At 37.2% G+C, this 24,842-nt stretch overlaps 1 protein-coding gene across 3 annotated transcripts in view; it reads left to right on the top strand.

The window, feature by feature from the left end:
- The window catches only part of LOC110640869 (protein NAP1), a 53,153-nt gene extending 28,600 nt beyond the window's left edge, over positions 1–24,553 (top strand). For all 3 annotated transcript variants that reach the window (XM_021792435.2, XM_058130045.1, XM_058130044.1), the window contains exons 16-24: positions 4,847–4,992; positions 6,251–6,332; positions 6,596–6,706; positions 14,696–14,821; positions 14,929–15,068; positions 15,145–15,241; positions 16,565–17,556; positions 18,052–18,264; positions 23,854–24,553. In XM_021792435.2, the coding sequence (XP_021648127.2) occupies positions 4,847–4,992; positions 6,251–6,332; positions 6,596–6,706; positions 14,696–14,821; positions 14,929–15,068; positions 15,145–15,241; positions 16,565–17,556; positions 18,052–18,264; positions 23,854–24,346 (2,400 nt within the window). In that variant the 3' untranslated portion in view covers positions 24,347–24,553. The remainder of the gene's footprint in view (positions 1–4,846; positions 4,993–6,250; positions 6,333–6,595; positions 6,707–14,695; positions 14,822–14,928; positions 15,069–15,144; positions 15,242–16,564; positions 17,557–18,051; positions 18,265–23,853) is intronic.
- Positions 24,554–24,842: the final 289 nt, after the last annotated feature.

Raw genomic sequence — 24,842 nt, 5'->3', positions numbered from 1 at the left:
TCTGCAGATGTCACATTTTTTGAGTCCACTCCATTTTTTCCTCCATCATCTGTGTATGAGAGTCAGGGGGAGGAGGATGATCTCTTAATATATACTGTCCAACCAATGTCTAGTTCTCTCCCACAGCCTGTTCCTTCTGTCTCTAGACCTACTCGACCTTCCGTTGTTCATGTTTATTCCAGGAGATTGGAGATTCCTGACTCAGATCCTCAACCAGCTACTTCGTTGGGAGATCCTGTACCTCATACTGACCATGATTCTGATCTAGACTTACCCATTGCTCTTCGTAAAGGTAAACGTTCATGTACTTACCCTATCTCTTCTTTTGTTTCTTATAATCAATTGTCTTCTTATTCTCGGTGTTTTGATACTTCTTTAGACTCTGTTCCTATCCCTAATACTGTTGATGAGGCATTGTCTCATCACAGTGTCTTTGCTATGAAAGAGGAAATGGAGGCTTTAGATGCTAATGGTACATGGGAACTATTACCTTTGCCCACTGGTAAGAAAGCTATTGGTTGCAAATGGGTATTTACAATAAAAGTAAATCCTGATGGTTCTGTGGCTAGGTTAAAAGTACGCCTTGTAATAAAAGGATATGCTCAGACATATGGGGTTGATTACTCTGATACTTTTTCTCCTGTAACTAAACTTACTTCTATTCGTTTGTTTATCTCTTTAGCAACTACATATGAGTGGCCCCTGCATCAATTGGATATCAAGAATGCTTTCCTTTATGATGATCTTCAGGAGGAGGTGTATATGGAGCAACCACCTGGGTTTGTTGCTCAGGGGGAGTTGGGTAAAGTTTGTAGGCTTCGGAAGTCTTTTTATGGCTTGAAGCAAAGTCCTAGGGCATGGTTTGGGAGATTCAGTGAAGCAGTACAGGAATTTGGTATGCAAAAGAGTAAGTGTGATCACTCAGTATTTTATAGGCAATCTGAGGCTGGTTTAATTCTCTTGGTAGTCTATGTGGATGACATTGTCATCACTGGGAGTGACTCTGCAGGTATTTCATCTCTTAAAACCTTCCTTCAAACTCAGTTTTAGACCAAAGATTTGGGATTGTTAAAGTATTTCTTGGGTATCGAAGTTATGAGAAGTAAGAAGGGTATTTTCTTATCTCAAAGAAAATATGTCCTCGATCTATTGGCAGAGACAGGAAAATTAGGTGCTAAGCCTTGTAGCGCACCAATGACTCCAACTTTACAACTGTTAGCAGGGGGTAGTGAGTTGTTTGAAGATCCAGAGAGATACAGGAGATTGGTAGGAAAATTGAACTACCTTACAGTCACTCGTCCTGACATTGCTTATGCCGTTAATGTGGTAAGTCAGTTTATGTCTTCCCCAACTGTTGCTCATTGGGAAGCCTTGGAACAAATTTTGTGTTATCTGAAGGGCGATCCAGGAAGAGGTTTGCTATATGGTAATCATGGGCATTTGAATGTTGAATATTTTTTAGATGCCGACTGGGCTGGATCTAAGGTTGACAGGAGGTCAACTACTGGATATTGCATTTTTATTGGAGGAAATTTGGTGTCTTGGATAAGCAAGAAGAAGAGTGTAGTTTCTCGATCTAGTACTGAATCAGAATACAGAGCCATGGCACAATCAGTATGTGAGGTAATGTTGATACTTCAATTACTAGATGAGATAGGTTTTAAGACATCCCTGCCTGCGAAATTGTGGTGTGATAATCAAGTTGTTCTTCATATTGCTTCTAATCCGGTGTTTCATGAGCGGACCAAACATATTGAGATTGATTGTCACTTTATTCGTGAAAAGATTCAACAACAGATCATCTCAATAGGACACATCAAAACTGGAGAGCAGTTAGGAGATATTTTCACAAAAGCTCTGAGTGGAGTTAGGATTGACTACATTTGTAACAAGTTGGGCATGATTAATATCTATGCTCTAACTTGAGGGGGAGTGTAATGGAAAGTCAATTACTATGTTATGGAAAGTCAATCACTATATTATTTCTCTGTATATTTTGTATTCCTATTTAGGATTTCTTATTTAGGATTTCTTTCTAATTAGTAGAACACAATTATAGGAATCAATTGTATATATATACCCATTTACAGATTAATTAAAATCAATGAGAATCATCTCTTTCTACACTTGGGTACTCCCGGCTCAAAAAAGGGTACCGCTGTTTCTCTCAAAAAAGGGTATCGTTATCTTATTTCTGCAGATGTCACATTTTTTGAGTTCGCTCCATTCTTTCCTGAATCATCTGTGTATGAGAGTCGAGGGAAGGAGGATGATCTTTTAATATATACTGTCCAACCAATGTGTAGTCCTCTCCCATAGTCTGTTCCTTCTGTCTCTAGACCTACTCGACCTCCCGTTGTTCATGTTTATTTCAGGAGATTGGAGATTCCTAACTCAGATCCTCCACCAGCTACTTCGTTGGGAGATCCTGTACCTCATATTGATCATGATTCTGACTTAGACTTACCCATTGCTCTTCGTAAAGGTAAGCGTTCATGCACTTACCCCATCTCTTCTTTTGTTTCTTATAATCAATTGTCTTCTTGTTTTTGATGTTTTGTTACTTCTTTAGACTCTGTTCCTATCCCTAATACTGTTGGTGAGACATTGTCTCATCCTGACTGGTGTGCTGCTATGAAAGAGGAAATGAAGGCTTTAGATGCTAATGGTACATGAGAACTGTTGCCTTTGCCTACTGGTAAGAAAACAATCGGTTGCAAATGGGTATTTACAGTAAAGGTGAATCTTGATGGTTCTGTGGCTAGGTTAAAAGCACGCCTTGTGTCAAAAGGATATGCTCAGACATATGGGGTTGATTACTCTGACACTTTTTCTCTTGTAGCTAAACTTACTTCTATTCGCTTGTTTATCTCTTTAGCAGCTACATATGATTGGCCCCTGCACCAATTGGATATCAAGAATGCTTTCATTCATGGTAATCTTCAGGAGGAGGTGTATATGGAGCAACCACCTGGATTTGTTGCTCAGGGGGAGTTGGGTAAAGTTTTTAGGCTTCGGAAGTCTCTTTATGGCTTGAAACAAAGTCCTAGGGCCTGGCTTGGGAGATTCAGTGAAGCAGTACAGGAATTTGGTATGCAAAAGAGTAAGTGTGATCACTCAGTATTTTATAGGCAATCTGAGGTTGGCCTAATTCTCCTGGTAGTCTATGTGGATGATATTGTCATTACTGGGAGTGACTCTGCAGGTATTTCATCTCTTAAAACCTTCCTCCAAACCTACTTTCAGACCAAATACTTGGGCTTGTTAAAGTATTTCTTGGGTATTGAAGTGATGAGAAGTAAAAAGGGTATTTTCTTGTCTCAAATAAAATATGCCTTCGATCTATTGACAGAGACGGGAAAATTAGGTGCTAAGCCTTGCAGTGCACTAATGACTCCAAATCTACAATTGTTAGCAGGGGATAGTGAGTTGTTTGAAGATCTAGAGAGATACAGAAGATTGGTAGGAAAATTGAACTATCTTACAGTCACTTGTCTTGACATTGCTTATGCTGTTAGTATGGTAAGTCAGTTTATGTCTTCCCCAACTGTTGCTCATTGGAAAGTCTTGGGACAAATCTTGTGTTATGTGAAGGGTGCTCCAGGAAGAGGCTTGTTATATGGTAATCATGGGCATTTGAATGTTGAATGTTTTTCAGATGCCGACTGGGCTGGATCTAAGGTTGACAGGAGGTCAACTACTGGATATTGCGTTTTTGTTGGAGGAAATTTGGTGTCTTGGATAAGCAAGAAGCAGAGTGTAGTTTCTCGATCTATTGCTGAATCAGAATACAGAGCCATGACACAATCAGTATGTGAGGTAATGTGGATACTTAAATTACTAGATGAGACAGGTTTTAAGACCTCCCTGCCTGCTAATTTGTGGTGTGATAATCAAGCTGCTCTCCATATTGCTTCTAATCCAGTGTTTCATGAGCGGGCCAAATATATTGAGATTGATTGTCACTTTGTTCGTGAAAAGATTCAATAATAGATCGTCTCAATAGGACACATCAAAACTGGAGAGCAGTTAGGAGATATTTTCACAAATGCTCTGAATGGAGCTGGGATTAAGTACATTTGTAACAAGTTGGGCATTATTAATATCTATACTCCAACTTGAGAGGGAGTGTTATGGAAAGTCAATCACTATATTATTTCTCTGTATATTCTGTATTCCTATTTAGGATTTTTTCCTATTAGTAAAACACAATTATAGGAATCAATTGTATATATATACTCATGTACAGATTAATTGAAATTAAGGAGAATCATCTCTTTCTACAGACAACAATGAATTCCTAATAAGTTATTCCTACAAACCTGGTATGATGCTAGGTTTTTATGTCTTATTTGTCTCCTTGCCCTATCTACTCTCAATTTTTAGCTAGTTTCTTAGAGAGAAAATCCCTGCTGTTTGGAATTCAGGTTTCAAGTTTTCTGAGTTACATATATATATATATATATATATATATATATATATATATATATATATATATATTTGTTTTTTCTTTGCCTACCAGTAATTCTCCTAATGCAGAGATCCCTAGGAAAGATAATTCTGGTATTTATATTGTTTTGTGACTTTTCTTTGGTGATGTGGCTTCATAAGATGAAGTAATAGTTGGCCACTTGGCCTAATTCATTATAATCATGTTGCAGCTTAAAGCTTTTGCTTTCTATACTTGATTATCCTTCTATCATGGATAATTATATGAATGTTCTTGTTGGACTTGTGCTTCTTGGAACACTTTTTTGCTGGCAATATTTTCATTCTCATTTCAATATTAGCATATTTATGAGGATGGATGTTGCTCATTGCATCATCATTTGTTGTTGTCAAGCAGGAATTCCGCAAGGATTGGTTATCAATATTGATGATTGTCACATCCGCTAGGTCTTCTATAAACATAAGACATTTGGAGAAAGCTACTGTCTCCACTGGAAAGGAAGGGCTACTATCAGAAGGAAATGCTGCTTATAATTGGTCCAGGTACTGTCGAACTTTTATTTGGCATGACTATTGTTATTATGCATCATTGTGCCAAAGCCTCATTTATTGAAATATTTTTGTTTAAAAACATTGGAGTAAAAAAATAATTGGATTATTTGGTGGTTGTTAGAAGTGTTAGCAAAACTACCAGGGTTGCACTTCTTAGCCCCTAATAAGGCCCATTCGTTTGGGCACATCTAAAGCTTAGGAGACGCATGCCTAGGCTTGGGGCTTTTGGAACAAAATAGTACACTTTTGTATTATACATTGCATGATTATTTGTATTTAGTAGTAAGCACATAATAAATGTTATTTCATTTTTATGTGATTTGATATATGCTTTTAAAGATATTGTTAGACTTATGCTTTAGGACACTTAAATAGCCTATGTAGGATGGGACCTACTACTTTTTTAGCAAAAAATTCTCTGATTTAAGCTGAGAGGTTAAATAAATTAATCCAGCATTTTTTCAAAATTTCTCCTTATTATATTTTTATAAATCATCTTCATGTAAGTATAATACATTTTATAGAAAAATATTTTAGGGTTAATTACATAAAACAACTGGGTTAATTTCAAAAACATAAATGTTTTGTTGGTTTGTGAATACTACGCAAATATATAAAAAATTTACAATTTCAGGATTTTTTTTTTCAACAAACAAGGCAAAAGCTACATTGAACAACAATAAATGGTTCTAAAATAGAAAATTTTTTTCGTTGCATTAAAGTCTAACAAAAAAGAGGTGCAAAATATTCATATTCCTTCCCTAAAGTATTCACAATGTAGACCCATGAAATACATCATTAATCCATCAATTATGCCACTTCTCTATAGTTTCACTTGTGAGAGCCTGTGCCTGCCATATTATGCTACACTCTGTTCTGTGGTTTTTCTTTTTCCAATATGTTCGGTCTGTCCGTTTGTTTTCTTCTTCATTGTTTGTTTTCTTGAGATTTTGTTGAGTGTACACATGGGAAGTTGTGTTTGGGAGACAGTTATTGCTAGGAAATTGTGGAAATGGCTTTGGCACAAGAATGAAATCATAATTTGATGTAAACCTCAGCTTAGAGCACAGGTATTGAAGGTTTCAAGAAAACCCCACTGTATAGGTTCTTATTTTTCCAAAACAGCCTTTCGGTTTAGTCTTTTTGCTTTGGATTTGGTCTAATGTGGTTATTCTCTCAATCCGATATTGTTTGAACGAAAGATTGTTAAAATATACAGCAATAATGCTTATGAATTTTTTCAATGTAGATGCGTTGATGAGTTGGAGTCTCAATTATCGAAGCATGGAAGTCTGAGAAAACTGTATTTCTACCACCAGCACCTCACAGCTGTGAGTTCTTACCTTCTGAATTTATTTTACATTTTTAGGTCTTCAAGATTGGTCTGTCAACATCTTCATTGGGCATGGTAGCTTGCCTATCTCTCTGCCCTTTACTCTTGTTGATAGAATTTGGGACTGATATGCATGATGATTTCTTGTTATTTTCCACTGTCATTTTGCTTCCTTTCATTTTACTGTCTTGTTGCTATTTCTTTCCTTTTCATCTGAAGAAACAGCTTATCTGTAACTATGTGCACATATGATTGTCATAGGTCTTCAGAAACACTATGTTTGGGCCAGAAGGACGTCCCCAGCATTGCTGTGCATGGCTTGGTGTTGCTAGTAGTTTTCCAGAGTGTGCTTCTCCAATTGTTCCTGAAGAGGTGATCCATCATTGATTAATTTTTATTTATTTTTTTATTTTTCTTTTCTTTTCCTTTATTTTCCTTATTTTTTATGGGTTGTTCTTTTTTCTTTTTTTTTTTTTTTTTTTTTTTTTTTTTTTTTTGGGTTTGGGGCGGGGTGGTGAGGCTGTTGAAGTAGATGGTTGATGATTCATCATTGAGGAAAAAAAAATAAAGTTTGTGTGAAGTGTGAACCTGACCCAACAAAGAAGGATTTTAAAGGGTCAAGCACTGGTGGATAAAATGCAAATCCTCCACGAGAACAAATGAATTTCTAAGAAAATCTGCTGTGGTTTCAAGTGAAGAAACCTTATATGCTATCAAAAGCAATACTGTTTTGCTTTTTCGATATCTTCCTCCTCATCTGCCACATTAGTACTGTTTTCCAAGCCAAGAAGCTCTTCTTATTTGTTGTGGAAAGTCAATCACTATATTATTTCTCTGTATATTATGTATTCTGTATTCCTATTTAGGATTTCTTATTTAGGATTTCTTCCTAATTAGTAGAACACAATTATAGGAATCAATTGTATATATATACCCATGTACAGATTAATTGAGATCAACGAGAATCATCTCTTTCTACATGGTATCAGAGCAAGTCATCAATCTAGGGTGACTATTTGTTCTCACTACCCAGCTCAGGAGAGACCTTGGCCGCCGATCGGCCGTTTCAACCCTGATCAACATCGCCGGCGTCGTCTCAACCCTCTCATTCCACCACTGTGTGCTGTTGCCTGATCCAGTACACCATTAAAGGACTTCTGAGATTTGGCTCTCAGATCCTATTTCGGTATTTGCTTGATTTGTGATTTTGGATTATTTTGCTGCTATAAGCACTTTGGATTAGCGTTTCGGTTAGTTTTCTTTGTCTCAACAAATGGCAGACAATAAGAATGTTATTTTTGATGTGATTCCGGTGATGACTAAGATCACGGAACACAAACTTAATGGTTCGAATTACCTGGAGTGGAGTAAGACTGTTAGGGTCTATTTGCATAGCATTGATAAGGATGATCACCTTACTAAAGATCCACCCACTGATGATACACGACAAACTTGGCTAAGGGAGGATGCTCGGTTGTTTTTGCAGCTTCGGAACTCGATTCATAGTGAGGTAATTAGTTTAATTAATCACTGTGAATTTGTTAAGGAATTGATGTATTACTTAGATTTTCTCAGATTCAGTAAAGGGAATATCTCCGTATTTATGATGTTTGTAAGGCATTCTACCGTCTTGAGAAAGAGGATAAGTCTCTCACGGCTTATTTTATGGATTTTAAGCGGGTATATGAGGAACTTAATGTATTGTTGCCTTTTAGTCACGATGTGAAAGTTCAGCAGCCCAACGGAGCAATCGGTTATGAGTTTTCTTGCAGGCCTTCCTTGAGTATGAGATCGCTAAATCTCGATTCTCTCCGATTCGAGATTTCCTCTTTGCATGAAACGTTCACATGGGTCCTTCAGACAGAGTACTCAATCTTCACACACAAGAGTGCTCTTATTAGCCGTAATCCAAATGGACAACAGGGTAATAGAAGAGGAAGTAGAGGAGGAATTACAGCAATGTATAATCACAGAATTGAGAGGCTAGTTCTAATTAGGACTTAAGAGGAGTCATTTGTTATTATTGCCACGAGCACGGCCATACAAAATATAATTGTGCGCAACCGGAAGAAAAATCAGCGATCACAGATGGCAAATATGGCAGCAGAGAATTCTACAGTATCTTCCTTTGAGAAAACTATTTTGGTATCTGCAGATGATTTTGCACAATTTTCCCAGTATCAGACATCTCTAAAGCCTACCAGTTCCCCTGTCACTGCGATCGCTGAGTCAGATAAATCCACTACATGCCTTGTGTCTTCCTCATCCAAATGGGTTATTGATTCTGGTGCGACAGATCACATGACAGGTAATTCTAGTCTTCTATCTGCTTTTCAGTCTAATCTCACTTCCAACACTGTTACTTTAGCTGATGGTTCTACTTCTTGTGTCATGGGTTCTGGTACTCAATCTTCACAGCCTGCCAGTAGTGCTCTTATTAGCCGTAATCCAAATGGACAACAGGGTAATAGAAGAGGAAGTAGAGGAGGAATTACAGGCAACAGAAGTAATCAGCGTAATGGAGAGGCTAGTTCTAATTAGGACTTAAGAGGAGTCATTTGTTATTATTGCCACGAGCCTGGCCATACAAAATATAATTGTCTGCAACTTCAGAAGAAAAATCAGCGATCACAGATGGCAAATATGGCAGCAGAGAATTCTACAGTATCTTCCTTTGAGAAAACTATTTTGGTATCTGCAGATGATTTTGCACAATTTTCCCAGTATCAGACATCTCTAAAGCTTACCAGTTCCCCTGTCACTGCGATCGCTGAGTCAGATAAATCCACTACATGCCTTGTGTCTTCCTCATCCAAATGGGTTATTGATTAAGTGCGCGGATCACATGACAGGTAATTCTAGTCTTCTATCTGCTTTTCAGTCTAATCTCACTTCCAACACTGTTACTTTAGCTGATGGTTCTACTTCTTGTGTCATGGGTTCTGGTACTCAATCTTCACAGCCTGCCAGTAGTGCTCTTATTAGCCGTAATCCAAATGGACAACAGGGTAATAGAAGAGGAAGTAGAGGAGGAATTACAGCAATGTATAATCACAGTAATGGAGAGGCTAGTTCTAATTAGGACTTAAGAGGAGTCATTTGTTATTATTGCCACGAGCCTGGCCATACAAAATATAATTGTCTGCAACTTCAGAAGAAAAATCAGCGATCACAGATGGCAAATATGGCAGCAGAGAATTCTACAGTATCTTCCTTTGAGAAAACTATTTTGGTATCTGCAGATGATTTTGCACAATTTTCCCAGTATCAGACATCTCTAAAGCTTACCAGTTCCCCTGTCACTGCGATCGCTGAGTCAGATAAATCCACTACATGCCTTGTGTCTTCCTCATCCAAATGGGTTATTGATTCTGGTGCGACAGATCACATGACAGGTAATTCTAGTCTTCTATCTGCTTTTCAGTCTAATCTCACTTCCAACACTGTTACTTTAGCTGATGGTTCTACTTCTTGTGTCAGGGGTTCTGGAACTGCGAACCCGACTTCGTCAATTTCTTTGTCTTCTGTTTTGTGTCTACCAAAATTGTCTTTTAATCTACTTTCTGTTAGTAAACTTACGCGTACCTTAAATTGTTCTGTTTCCTTTTTTCCTGATCAGTGTTTGTTTCAGGATCTTACAACGAAGCAGATTATTGGTAGAGGACGCGTGTCAGGTGGTCTCTACATTCTGGAAAATCATGTACTGCGGTCGCTTGTTTGCTCCAGTACCTTAACACCTCTTGAAGCTCATTGTAGATTGGGTCATCCTTCTTTGTCTACCATGAAGAAGCTGTGTCCTCAATTTCAGTCTTTATCAGTACTAGAACGTGAGTCGTGTCAGTTTGCAAAACATCATCGTTTGCCTTCTGTGTCTAGAGTCAATAAACGGGCTTCATCCCCTTTTGAGTTAGTTCATTCTGATGTTTGGGGTCCTTGTTCTGTTACTTCTAAAATTGGATTTCGTTATTTTGTTACTTTTGTTGATGATTACTCTCGTGTTACCTGGTTATATTTAATGAAGAATCGTTCTGAGTTGTTTCTATCTTTTGTGCCTTTTGTAATGAAATCAAAACTCAATTTAATATTTCTATGCGCATATTAAGAAGTGACACTGCCAAAGAATACTTTTCAGCACAATTTCAGTCTTATATGACACAAAATGGCATTCTTCATCAGTCTTCCTGTGTGGATACTCCATCCCAAAATGGTGTGGCCGAAAGAAAAAATCGGCATCTTCTTGAGGTAACTTGTGCTCTTCTTTTTCAGATGAAAATACCTAAATACTTTTGGGTGGATGCAGTTTCTACGGCATGTTTTTTGATCAATCGTATGCCGTTTTCTGTCCTTAATGGGGATATTCCTTATACTGCTTTGTTTCGTACAAAATCTTTGTTCCCTATTGAACCCCGTATTTTTGGTTGTACATGTTTTGTGCGTGATGTTCGTCTACAGGTTACTAAATTGGATTCAAAATCTCTCAAATGTGTCTTCCTTGGGTACTCCTGGCTCCAAAAAGGGTACCGTTATTTCTCTCCTACTCTTAATCGTTATCTTGTTTCTGCAGATGTCACATTTTTTGAGTCCACTCCATTTTTTCCTCCATCATCTGTGTATGAGAGTCAGGGGGAGGAGGATGATCTCTTAATATATCTTGTCCCAACCAATGTCTAGTCCTCTCCACACTGCCTTCCGTCTGCACCTACTTGACCCCCCGTTGTTCGTGTTTATTCCAGGAGATTGGAGATTCCTGACTCAGATCCTCCACCAGCTACTTCGTTGGGAGATCCTGTACCTCATACTGATCATGATTCTGATCTAGACTTACCCATTGCTCTTCGTAAAGGTAAACGTTCATGTACTTGCCCTATCTCTTCTTTTGTTTCTTATAATCAATTATCTTCTTGTTCTCGGTGTTTTGTTACTTCTTTAGACTCTGTTCCTATCCCTAATACTGTTGGTGAGGCACTGTCTCATCCTGGCTGGTGTGATGCTATGAAAGAGGAAATGGAGGCTTTAGATGCTAATGGTACATGGGAACTATTGCCTTTGCCCACTGGTAAGAAACCTATTGGTTGCAAATGGGTATTTATAGTAAATGTAAATCCTGATGGTTCTGTGGCTAGGTTAAAAGCACGCCTTGTAGCAAAAGGATATGCTCAGACATATGGGGTTGATTACTCTGATACTTTTTCTCCTGTAGCTAAACTTACTTCTATTCGCTTATTTATCTCTTTAGCAGCTACATATGAGTGGCCCCTGCATCAATTGGATATCAAGAATGCTTTCCTTCATGGTGATCTTCAGGAGGAGGTGTATATGGAGCAACCACCTGGGTTTGTTGCTCAGGGGGAGTCGGGTAAAGTTTGTAGGCTTCGGAAGTCTCTTTATGGCTTGAAACAAAGTCCTAGGGCATGGTTTGGGAGATTCGGTGAAGCAAGACAGAATTTGGTATGCAAAAGAGTAAGTGTGATCACTCAAGATTTTATAGGCAACTGAGGCTGGTCTAATTCTCTTGGTAGTCTATGTGGATGACATTGTCATCACCGGGAGTGACTCTGCAGTATTTCATCTCTTAAAACCTTCCTCCAAACTCGGTTTGGACCAAAGACTTGGGATTGTTAAAGTATTTCTTGATATCGAAGTTATGAGAAGAAAGAAGGGTATTTTAAAGTCTCAAAGAAAATATGACCTCGATCAAAAGACAGAGACAGGAAAATTAGGTCCAAATCCGTGTAGCGCACAAATAACTCCAACTTTACAATCAAGTAGCGGGGATAGTGAGTTGTTTGAAGATCCAGAGAGATACAGGAGATTGGTAGGAAAATTGAACTACCTTACAGTCACTCGTCCTGACATTGCTTATGCCGTTAGTGTGGTAAGTCAATTTATGTCTTCCCCAACTGTTGCTCATTGGGAAGCCTTGGAACAAATCTTATGTTATCTGAAGGGCGCTCCAGGAAGAGGTTTGCTATATGGTAATCATGGGCATTTGAATATTGAATGTTTTTCAGATGCTGACTGGGCTGGATCTAAGGTTGACAGAAGGTCAACTACTGGATATTGTTTTTTTGTTGGAGGAAATTTGGTGTTTTGGAGAAGCAAGAAGCAGAGTGTAGTTTCTCAATCTAGTGCTGAATCCGAATACAGAGCCATGGCACAATCAGTATGTGAGGTAATGTGGATACTTCAATTACTAGATGAGACAGGTTTTAAGACCTCATTGCCTGCGAAATTGTGGTGTGATAATCAAGCTGCTCTTCATATTGCTTCTAATCCGGTGTTTCATGAGCGGACCAAACATATTGAGATTGATTGTCACTTTATTCGTGAAAAGATTCAACAACAGATCATCTCAACAGGACACATCAAAACTGGAGAGCAGTTAGGAGATATTTTCACAAAAGCTCTGAATAGAGATGACTACATTTGTAACAAGTTGGGCATGATTAACATCTATGCTCCAACTTGAGGGGGAGTGTTATGGAAAGTCAATCACTATATTATTTCTCTGTATATTCTGTATTCTGTATTCCTATTTAGGATTTTTTATTTAGGATTTCTTCCTAATTAGTAGAACACAATTATAGGAATCAATTATATATATATACCCATGTACAGATTAATTGAGATCAACGAGAATCATCTCTTTCTTCATTATTCATTGACTTATTCTATCAACTGATGTAGCCGATAAGCAAGGAAATTGAGAATTATTTTTATGTGTTTATTAAATTAGGTTTCTTTGTAAAATTTCTAAGTTAGGAGCTTTTGTGTATTTAGGACCTTATTTATCCCTATTTAACATATTGGGTTTAAGCTAGTATGGTAATTGCATACTTTAGTTCTCTCTAAATAAAGGAGGTATATGTGTGGCATATGTTCAGGTTTATTTATGGAATAAAGGTTGCTTTAGACTTAGGAACCTAAGATTCTGAATCACTTGCATTGTGATGAAACTCCCACTGATAATGGAATTACCCAGATAACAGATATGTAAAAAACAAGATAAAACAATTTTCTGAGTGCTGGATGGTGAACTAAATAAAGATAAATGTTTTTGTTCTTCTCTTTCAAATATATCACCTTTCAGTGCTAAGCTGTTTTAAACACATGATCAATTGTAACTCATAAGAACCATTTGTTGCGGTAGTGCAAATAAAAAGGCAACTTAAGTTTCATGTACCCCAGACCTCCTTTAATTGTACTTCTCATTCACCTTGAGAACTTTATATTTATAGTACTATTTCAAACTTCACATCCCTAAAGTGGCATCGATAAGAATCTTCATCATCAACCTCTAGCACTAACCCAACTTTTCGTAAAAGGTCATAGAGAATAGCCATATGTCTGCTCTGCTTGCCCTTCATTTCTGAATCCCTCAATTTTGATCTTTAAGCGAGTATCGAATGATTCAGGAGTGACTTTATGCCTTAACATGCTAGCAGTTCGTTGATGAATGCTATAAAATGAAGATAAGGTCTGTCACATATTTAAGAATGCTTGAACTCAATTTCCAATTTGTTCTCAAATCTTCTATTTGCATAACAAGTTTTAATTTAGTCTCAATTGAGATAATGTCATTGTTGCCAGAATCTGGTGAAAGGCTTGTCGAAAAGCTGATATGGCTACCACTTCATCACTTTTTTTGTTTTCATCCTAGTCAGTGTCTAAGCACAAACTCCAATTTCTTGACTCTTAAATTTCACTCTACCCTTTTTCCTCAAATCCTGCATTTATGTCAGCTTTCTGGTGGGTCTTTCACTGGATTCCAAAGTATTTTGATTCAATTGGAACTAAATGAAGTATTTGTGAATAAATTGTTATTATGTGTAAAGTGGCCAATCATGAGTACAATGAGCATATATCATTAGTTACTAATTTGTTTTTCTTTTTATAGTTCTTTCTTAAAGAGAAAAGGATGTGATGCATTTTTTTTTTTAAATTAATAATCTACTTGAAAATGAGTATGCAGGCAAATGAATGGTTTCTTCCAACTTCCATCAGTGTCCAGGTCAAAACTTTCCATTTATTATGATTTGGAGGAAATTGATATACCCCTCATATTTAATGTTACTGGAGTTCTGATTTTATTGTAAAATAAATCTTTGACTTGTGGAGATACTGAAATGAGCTTTTGGGAGAATGATTGTTGCTTTGTTCAAGTTATTGGTTGTATGAACTTTATTGTTGAATAGCACAGGTATCAAATATATCTCCTGAAGGAACATAAAATCCCCCTTACCCTAGCTACCTTCCTCCCTTCCTTCCAAATCACATACATCCCACAAGTGTCATCATTAGAAGGAAAAACAATAGAAGTGGAAGCCTTGTGAAATTTACTGAATATGTTACTGCAAGCAGGTTACCAAAATTGGGCGAGATGCAGTCCTATATGTTGAATCTCTTATTGAATCTATCATGGGAGGATTGGAGGGCTTGATCAATATTCTTGATTCTGAAGGAGGGTTTGGCGCCTTAGAGACTCAGGTTGTTACCTTTACTTAATGCTATAACATATAAGGAAATTTCTATTGAGATTGTGTTTAATTAATTAATTAATTAATTAATTAATTAATTAATTTTGAGAATTTCAGCTTCTTCCCGAGCAGGCAGCTTTTTATTTGAATAATGCATCTAGAGTTTCAATTCCTTCAGCAAAATCTCCTAAAGGAGCAGTTGGATTTCCTCTGCCTGGTCACGAGAGCTATCCTGAGAATAATAGCTCTATAAAAATGTAAGGCAGCCTATAATGTTGTCTTTGTTCAGTCTGCAAGACTGCATTTAGGTCTTGACTTTTATGTTGATTGCAGGTTAGAAGCTGCAATGCAAAGGTTGACAAACTTATGTTCAGTTTTGAATGACATGGAGCCGATATGTGTTCTAAACCATGTATTTGTTCTGAGGGAGGTGAGACATGCCATTTCCTTTTCTTTCTTTCCTGCCCCCCTCTCCCTCCCAACCCAGTAAAAGGGAAAAAAAATGTTGAGAATAGTAAAAATAGTTAAAATTAATTAAAAAAATTGTAATAGGATAAAATACTAAGAAAATATTTCATGATGGTGCCAGCTCTCATTATGGTAAACAAAGTTTAAATGAAACTAACATTTAGAAAATTAAGAAAAAAAAGTAAGAGTTAAAAAAAATTAGGAACGAACATGAAATATTAAAAAAAAAAACTTTTTAGTCATTGGCATATTGACACTTGCAAAATAATTTAAGAAAAAATTTTTAAAAAATCAATAAGGAATAAAAAAGGGAGAAAACTAAATAAAATTAAACTATAAATGTAGAAGATATGAAAATTATGATATTTATTTTTGAGCCGGTATATGAGGTGTATGTTAGTTTGCCATTATAAAGCCTTTTTCTAAAAATATTAGGAAGGTTGACCAATTTATATTTCATTGTCTAAGCTTGAAGAAAAGTGCCTTTTGTAACCTTTATGGGTTACCTATGCCTTTTTTTTTTTTTTGGGTTGGGGGGGTTTCCCCTCTTCCCATTGTTATGATATTTGAGGTCTTCATAGCTTTAAAAGTGTTCGTTGTCTTGGGTCTTTGGCTTCATTCATGTTAAGAAACCACTCAATCTAAAATTTTAAGTTTGTGGGTTAGGGTCCTAAAAATAGTTTTATATCCCTAACATACCTCTGCATGTGGTTGCCACTGGACTTGAAGCGTGAATAAGCACAAGCTCATTTTATTTCATGCTGAAATATTTAATTATTGGGATTCGAAATCTGGACCTTTTGGTCTAAGAGGTTTTGATACCATATAAAAAAAACCACTTAACCTAAAAGCTTAACCTTGTAGGTCAGTGCCCCAAAGAATAGTTTTATATCTCTAATAACCCAACTATTTTTATGTTTGATTTGACTAATTGTTGATTCAAAAATCAAAATATACAATGTCAGTGGCTTAATACTAATAGATGTAGTTGCAACTATTATCTTCAAATTAAGTTGTAGAATGAATAAGGTAGGTAAATTAAAATCATGAACTTATAGGTTAAAGAAATTTGTATAGGTAGAATCTGATTTTGGTGAGGTTGCAGTCCCACCATGGATGATCTACTACAGCAGAGAATGAATATCAAAATTCATTTGGGAATCTTATTTCTTTTTCTTTTTTTCTTGAAATGCTGACTTCTGACCTATTATTGAACAAGAGATGTGCATTGATGCATAGCATATGGTTTCTTGGGATATGATTATAACTTTTAAGCTTTGTGTAGTACATGAGAGAGTGCATCCTCGGAAACTTCAGGAGAAGAGTGCTTGCAGTGCTAAAAACTGACAATGATCTTCAACGGCCTTCTGCACTAGAGTCGTTAATTCGCAGGCACATGAGCATAGTACATTTAGCAGAGCAGCACATAAGCATGGACCTAACCCATGGTATTCGAGAAGTTCTACTCACAGAGGCTTTTTCAGGACCTGTTTCTTCTCTGCACTTGTTTGAAAAACCATCTGAGCAGCTTACTGGATCAGCCACTGAAGTTGTATGCAACTGGTACATAGAAAACATTGTAAAAGATATATCAGGGGCTGGAATCTTGTTTACACCATTGCACAGATGCATCAAAAGCACAAGGCCTGTTGGTGGATATTTTGCCGAGTCAGTTACTGATCTCAGAGAATTGCAGGCCTTTGTTCGTATTTTTGGTGGCTATGGAGTTGACAGGCTAGACAGAATGATGAAAGAGCACACTGCTGCACTTTTAAATTGTGTCGACACATCATTACGTTCTAACCGTGAAGTGATAGAGGCAATTGCTGGAAGCATGCATTCTGGTGATCGAATAGAAAGGGAGGCATGTTTGAAGCAGATTGTAGACTTGGACACAGTAATTGGATTTTGTATTGAGGCAGGACAAGCGCTTGCTTTTGATCAGCTTCTTGCTGAAGCTGCTGGAGTTGTGCTTGAAGAAGGTGCACCCTTGATATATTCACTACTTGCTGGGGTGGTTAAGCATATACCTGAAGAAATGCCTGAAAAGAGAGAAATAAAGAGAATAAGAGGGGTGGCAACTAGTGTTGGTTTGGTTCTGGATCATGATTCTGAGTGGGTAAGATCAATTCTTGAAGAAGTTGGGGGTGCAAATGATGGTTCTTGGACCTTGTTGCCTTATTTATTTGCAACCTTCATGACATCAAGCATCTGGAACACCACTGGCTTCAATGTTGACACAGGGGGCTTCAACAACAATATTCATTGCTTGGCAAGGTCAGTTCTTGTTTTGCCACCTATATTCAAATTGGTTGATAGGATTACTCCTGAATAACATGTGTTCGGTACTTGAACATTGTAGAAAGTATATGCATATGCGCTAATGATCCAGTCCAGAGGTCCTTAACTATCATTTCTATCCAGCCTTCTGTAGGATTGGTTCATTGAACATTTAATCATATGTATAGGCAGATAGATCTTTTCCAATTTTGAACTCAAACTGCATGAGTCTTTGTATGCAACTGTTCTTCATATGATCTGTGCTATGGGACTGGGACATATCTTTTTCCATAAACATTAACTTGGTCTTTGGTATTATTGGTTTGAGCATTTATCATGTCATTCCTGTTGGCTTCTCCTTGGTTCACCTTTTGAATCAGTGACGAATGATGATGATAGGGTTTATTCATTTACTCTTTATGGACTCAGAAAAATGGTTTTCAAATATTCATTACTAATATCTATGCCTTGCGCATCAAATCTTGCTGGCAGGTGCATGAGTGCTGTGATTGCGGGAAGTGAGTTTGTGAGAATGGAACGTGAACATCACCAGAGGCTGTCTTTCTCCAATGGCCATGTTGGTGAGGCTTTGGATCCTGAAATACATAGCCGTTTATCAGCTGAAGCAAGTATTAAATCTGCAATGCAGCTTTTTGTCAAATTTGCCACTGGAATTGTGCTAGATTCTTGGAGTGATGCTAATAGGTAAATATAAACGCATGCACAGATTTATATTTGTGTTCGTAATATACAATGGAAGCATAAATACTCTTTTCTCTTCATTTATGCTAGTTGATCTCATGCTATTTTTACAAAGTGCTAATTTTTCCTAATATGTTCTAATCACCATCATCATATTGTATAGATCTAGATGCATTTGGAATATTTGAACTTCAATATCCACTGCATTTCTTGTTTATCTTTCATCAGTATCACCTGTCTCATCTGTATAACACTGCATTGTGGCTTGTGTCAGTATGGTTCATTTTATGTCGTTACATATTTTTACAGGTGCATTTATCATAGATTCCCCGTGACAGGAGCTATATAAAAACGATTTGTAGATAATGTTCTATATAATGTAGATACAACTCAACTCAACTCAACTCAACTCAACTAAGCCTTTATCCCAAAAATTTGGGGTCGGCTATATGGATTCGCTTTTTCCACTCTGAACGATTTTGGGTTAAATCCTCAGAAATGTGTAATACTTCTAAGTCATGTTGTACTACTCTATAGATTATAGATTATAGAACAATAGAAAAGAATGTAAATTATACTAGAAGGATTAGATCTTTAGAAGTAAAGGAAGCACTTAAGAGAATGAAAGTAGGTAAAGCCTGTGGACCCGATGAAATACCAATTGAAGTGTGGAAGTATTTGGGAGATATGGGAGTGGCATGGTTAACTAAATTATTTAATAAGATTCTAAACTCAAAGAAAATGCCTGATGAATGGAGGAAGAGTATTTTAGTACCTATTTTTAAAAATAAGGAGACATCTGAGTTGCTCAAACTATAGGGGAATTAAACTCATGAGCCATACTATGAAGTTGTGGGAGAGAGTTGTGGAGCATCGACTACGTCATGATACTTCTATCTCTCTCAATCAATTTGGTTTCATGCCTGGTCGTTCAACTATGGAAGCGATCTTTCTCATTAGAAGCTTGATGGAGAAATATAGAGATGGGAAGAAAGATCTACACATGGTTTTTATTGATTTGGAGAAGGCTTATGATAGTGTTCCAAGAGAGGTCTTATGGAATGCGTTAGAACAAAAGAGGGTATCTATTAGGTATATACAAGTATTGAAAGATATGTATGAAGGAGCAACTACTATTGTGCGCACAGTGGGAGGGGACACGAGATTTTCCGATCTCAATTGGATTACACCAAGGATCAGCCATAAGCCCTTATCTTTTTACATTAGTTTTAGATGAACTGACGAAACATATACAAGAGAGTATTTCTTGGTGCATGATGTTTGCGGATGATATTGTTCTGATAGATGAGACACGAGAAGGAGTCAATAGGAAGCTAGAACTTTGGAGAAGTACTCTAGAGTCAAAGGGTTTTAAGTTAAGTAGAACGAAGACAGAATACATGCATTGCAAGTTCAGTGAAGGCCAAACTGGTAATAGGGAAGGAGTTAGTTTGAATTGAGTGGCACTGTCCCAAAGTAATCACTTTAAATATCTAGGCTCAGTCCTTCAAGTAGATGGGGGATGTGAGGAGGATGTTAGTCATAGGATTAGAGCCGGATGGTTGAAGTGGAGACGCGCCACGGGAGTTTTATGTGATCGTAAGATTCCCAATAAATTAAAAGGAAAATTTTACCGTACAGCCATACGACCGGCTATGCTATATGGTAGTGAGTGTTGGGCACTGAAAGAGTCCTACGCATCTAAGATAAGAGTTGCAGAGATGAGAATGTTAAGGTGGATGAGTGGCCATACTAGACTAGATAAAGTCCGTAATGAAAGTATTAGAGAAAAGGTAGGAGTGGTGCCAATTGAAGATAAGTTGAGAGAAGGGAGATTGAGGTGGTTTGGTCATGTGAAGCGTAGACATACGGAGGCTCCAGTTAGACAAGTAGAGCACATTAGGCTAGAGGATAGAAAGAAAAAAAGGGGTAGACCTAAATTGACTTGGAGGAGAGTAGTACAACATGACTTAGAAGCATTACACATTTCTGAGGATTTAACCCAAAATCGTTCAGAGTGGAAAAAGCGAATCCATATAGCCGACCCCAAATTTTTGGGATAAAGGCTTAGTTGAGTTGAGTTGAGTTGTATCCTCTAATCTAATGTGCTCTACTTGTCTAACTAGAGCCTCCGTATGTTTACGCTTCACATGACCAAACCACCTTAATCTCCCTTCTCTCAACTTATCTTCAATTGGCACCACTCCTACCTTTTCTCTAATACTTTCATTACGGACTTTATCTAGTCTAGTATGGCCACTCATCCACCTTAACATTCTCATCTCTGCAACTCTTAACTTAGATGCATACGACTCTTTCAGTGCCCAACACTCACTACCATATAACATAGTCGGTCGTATGGTTGTACGGTAAAATTTTCCTTTTAATTTATTGGGAATTTTACGATCACATAAAACTCCCGTGGCACGTCTACACTTCAACCATCCGGCTTTAATCCTATGATTAACATCCTCCTGACATCCCCCATCTACTTGAAGGACTGAGCCTAGATATTTAAAGTGATTGCTTTGGAACAGTACCACTCCATTCAAACTAACTCCTTCCCTATCACCAGTTTGGCCTTCACTGAACTTGCAATGCATGTATTCTGTCTTCGTTCTACTTAACTTAAAACCCTTTGACTCTAGAGTACTTCTTCAAAGTTCTAGCTTCCTATTGACTCCTTCTCGTGTCTCATCTATCAGAACAATATCATCCGCAAACATCATGCACCAAGGAATACTATCTTGTATATGTTTCGTCAGTTCATCTAAAACTAATGTAAAAAGGTAAGGGCTTATGGCTGATCCTTGGTGTAATTCAATTGAGATCGGAAAATCTCTTGTGTCCCCTCCCACTGTGCGCACAATAGTAGTTGCTCCTTCATACATATCTTTCAATACTTGTATGTACCTAATAGATACCCTCTTTTGTTTTAACACATTCCATAAGACTTCTCTTGGAACACTATCATAAGCTTTCTCCAAATCAATAAAAACCATGTGTAGATCTTTCTTCACATCTCTATATTTCTCCATTAAGCTTCTAATGAGAAAGATCGCTTCCATAGTTGAACGACCGGGCATGAAACCAAATTGATTGAGAGAGATAGAAGTATCATGACGTAGTCGATGCTCCACAACTCTCTCCAACAACTTCATAGTATGGCTCATGAGTTTAATTTCCCTATAGTTTGAGCAACTCTGTATGTCTCCCTTATTTTTAAAAATAGGTACTAAAATACTCTTCCTCCATTCATCAGGTATTTTCTTTGAGTTTAGAATCTTATTAAATAATTTAGTTAACCATGCCACTCCCATATCTCCCAAATACTTCCACACTTCAATTGGTATTTCATCGGGTCCACAGGCTTTACCCACTTTCATTCTCTTAAGTGCTTCCTTTACTTCTAAAGATCTAATCCTTCTAGTAAAATTTACATTCTTTTCTATTGTTCTATAATCTATATTCACGCTATTTCCATTTTGACTATTATTAAAGAGATCATTAAAATAATTTCTCCATCTTTCTTTAATGTCCTCATCTTTTACCAACACTTTTCCTTCTTTATCCTTAATGCACCTAACTTGATTGAGATCTTGACATTTCCTTTCTCTACTCCTTGCTAATCTATAAATATCTTTCTCCCCTTCTTTAGTTCCAAGTTTCTCATATAACTTTTCAAAGGCCTGTGTTCTTACTTGACTAACTGCCTTTTTTGCCTATTTCTTTGCTATCTTGTACTGTTCATATGCCTCATTATTATCACATTTAGGTAATTTCTTATACCATTCCCTTTTTCTCTTCACTGCCTTTTGTACTTCCTCATTCCACCACCATCTCTCTTTTGAGGGTGGTCCATGTCCTTTAGACTCTCCAAGTACTTTTCTAGCTACTTCTCTAATCTTTGATGCCATCTGTATCCACATATCATTGGCCTCCATATCTAGCTTCCATACTTCGGACTCGAGAAACTCATTTTTGAACTTCACTTGCTTTACTCCTTTGAACTCCCACTACTTTGTTCGAGCTACACTATTTCTTCTGACCTTACTTGAATTATTCCTAAACTTGACATCCAAGACCACCAACCTATGTTGACTTGTTAAAGCCTCTCCTGAAATGACCTTGCAATCCTTGCATAGAGCTCTATTTGTCTTCCTGGTTAAGAGGAAGTTGATTTGGCTTCTATGTCGCCCACTTTTGAAAGTCACTAAATGTGACTCTCTTTTTATAAAGTAGGTATTTGCTAGTATTAGGTCGTATGCCATAGCAAAATCCAGGATGCTTTTTCCCTCCTCATTTCGACTGCCAAAACCAAAACCTCCATGAACATTCTCATAACCTTGCCTATCACTTCCTACATGTCCATTCAAATCTCCACCAATGAAAATATTCTCTTCATTTGGTATGCTTTGCATTAAATCATCCATATCTTCCCAAAACCTTTGTTTATTCTCATTGTCTAGTTCTATTTGTGGGGCATAAGCACTAACTATATTTATTGTTTCTCCTTCTAGTACTAGCTTTACTAGTATAATTCTATCTCCTACTCTTTTCACAGCTACTACTGCGTCTTTCAATGTTCTGTCTATGATTATACCCACTCCATTCTTGTTTCTCTCCTTTCCGGTAAACCACAGTTTGTACCCTGAATTACCCACTTCCTTACTTTTCTCTCCTACCCATTTAGTCTCCTGAATGCAAGAAATATTCACCCTTCTCCTTTCCAAGGTATCCACAAGCTCCATTAATTTTCCTGTAAGTGATCCAACATTCCAAGTACCAACCCTAATTCTTCTCCTATCCTGCTCATTCCTAATTAGTCTCATTCTATGATATCTTCTATTGTTTTCTATGTCTATCTTGTGTTCTGTTCCACTATTTGTTCTACTATCTGTCATATGGACTAACTTCTTTACCCACACCGGTCCATGATGTGGGAATCCTTGCTCACTTAACACCACACCCGGGCGCCGGCATGGCGCGTCGCTTTCGGTGAACGCCCTACACCCTTGCATATTTATCACTACACCCGGGCTCCGATGTAGCGCGTCGTTAGTAGAGGACGCCTAACGTTTATATCTTTTGAATTCATATCATAGGGTGTGACGAAATTTTTACGCTGGTTGTCACCTACCGCAACCCTCCTCCTTTATCCGGGCTTGGGACCAGCTAAGTGCAAACTACTTAGGCGGAGTTGTTCTATATAATGTAGATAATGCTCTTATTAATATATAACCATAGCAAAATAAATCATCATTGAACTACCATCATTATTTCAGGAATTCTGGGACACAAGTCGATATCAATTTTCAAGAACCAAGGCTGCTAAGAGCTCTAAAATATATTTTTAATGGAATTATAAATGAAAAATTTGTGTTCAAGTGTTGGTGAAAAATTCATTCTTGCATGTAGAATTCCCTACTAATTTGCTCAGCTGTCAAAAACATCGTGGAGTTGTTTTCAGTGACTAGAATGCTGGTAGTTCCTTGTCTTGTTCAACCTTTTCCCCATTGTTGCTGCTACACTGTTGTCGGTAGTTCTTGTTATGAATTTAAGCTAACTTTTAATTTCCACTGTTCTCCACAGGTCTCATCTTGTAGCAAAGCTTATTTTCCTGGACCAACTCTGTGAGATGTCCCCATACCTTCCAAGAAGTTCTCTTGAAGCCCATGTTCCTTACGCAATTCTTCGTTCAATTTACAGCCAGTACTACTCAAATTCTCCTTCCATGCCACTGGCACTACTAAGTGTATCACCTCGCCATTCACCTGCAGTATCGCTGCATGCATCACCTTCGGTGAAGCAGCCTCGTGGAGATTCAACACCTCAGTATGGTACTAATGATTCAGGATTCTTTAAAGGATCATCATCCCATAACCAGGAACACCCGTATGACACGGATAGTGGGAGCCTTCGCAGCACTGAAAACAAACACTGGAATGTTCGCCGGTCTGGGCCTTTGGATTATAGTTCAAGCCGCAAAACTAAATTCGTGGAAGGCTCAACTTCAGGCAGTACAGGTCCCAGTCCATTGCCAAGATTTGCAGTATCAAGATCTGGCCCTCTCTTGTATAAATAGGATATGGTGAAACATGTAGAAATAGAGGGTCGTAAATTATCCACTTGTCAATTATCAATTATATGTTAGAATACATAATGATTACAGAATTAATAGATGCAAATTTTGTTTCATTGTAAGTGTAATACTTAATAACTTCATCTTTGTAATGTTTTTAATCATATAGTTTAATGCCTGTCATAAATGAAATATTTAATTTCTTGTTTATGTGGTTTATTCATAAAGTTTTACTAGTTAGTGTTGTAATTTCTATGAGTAGCTTTGTAATGTTATTTTTTTCCCCAAAAACTTTTTTTTTTGGGAAAATAAAAAAAAAACTGCAATTCTATTCTAAATTAAAAAAAATTACTGTACTTTTGTGTTTGTCTAAATTACCCTCTACTGTTAACAAGTCCACGTCTTTTATCCCTATTAGTCCAGTTCAAGTCTGATTAGAATAAAATAAAAGTTTTATGATAAAATTGATTTTATTTTTTATTTAATGTTATGATAAAAT

The sequence above is a fragment of the Hevea brasiliensis genome, chromosome 11 (assembly GCF_030052815.1).
Source record: "Hevea brasiliensis isolate MT/VB/25A 57/8 chromosome 11, ASM3005281v1, whole genome shotgun sequence".
NCBI lineage: Eukaryota > Viridiplantae > Streptophyta > Magnoliopsida > Malpighiales > Euphorbiaceae > Hevea > Hevea brasiliensis.
The sequence above is the reverse complement of the archived record's forward strand: the minus strand, read 5'-3'. Positions and strand labels throughout refer to the sequence as shown.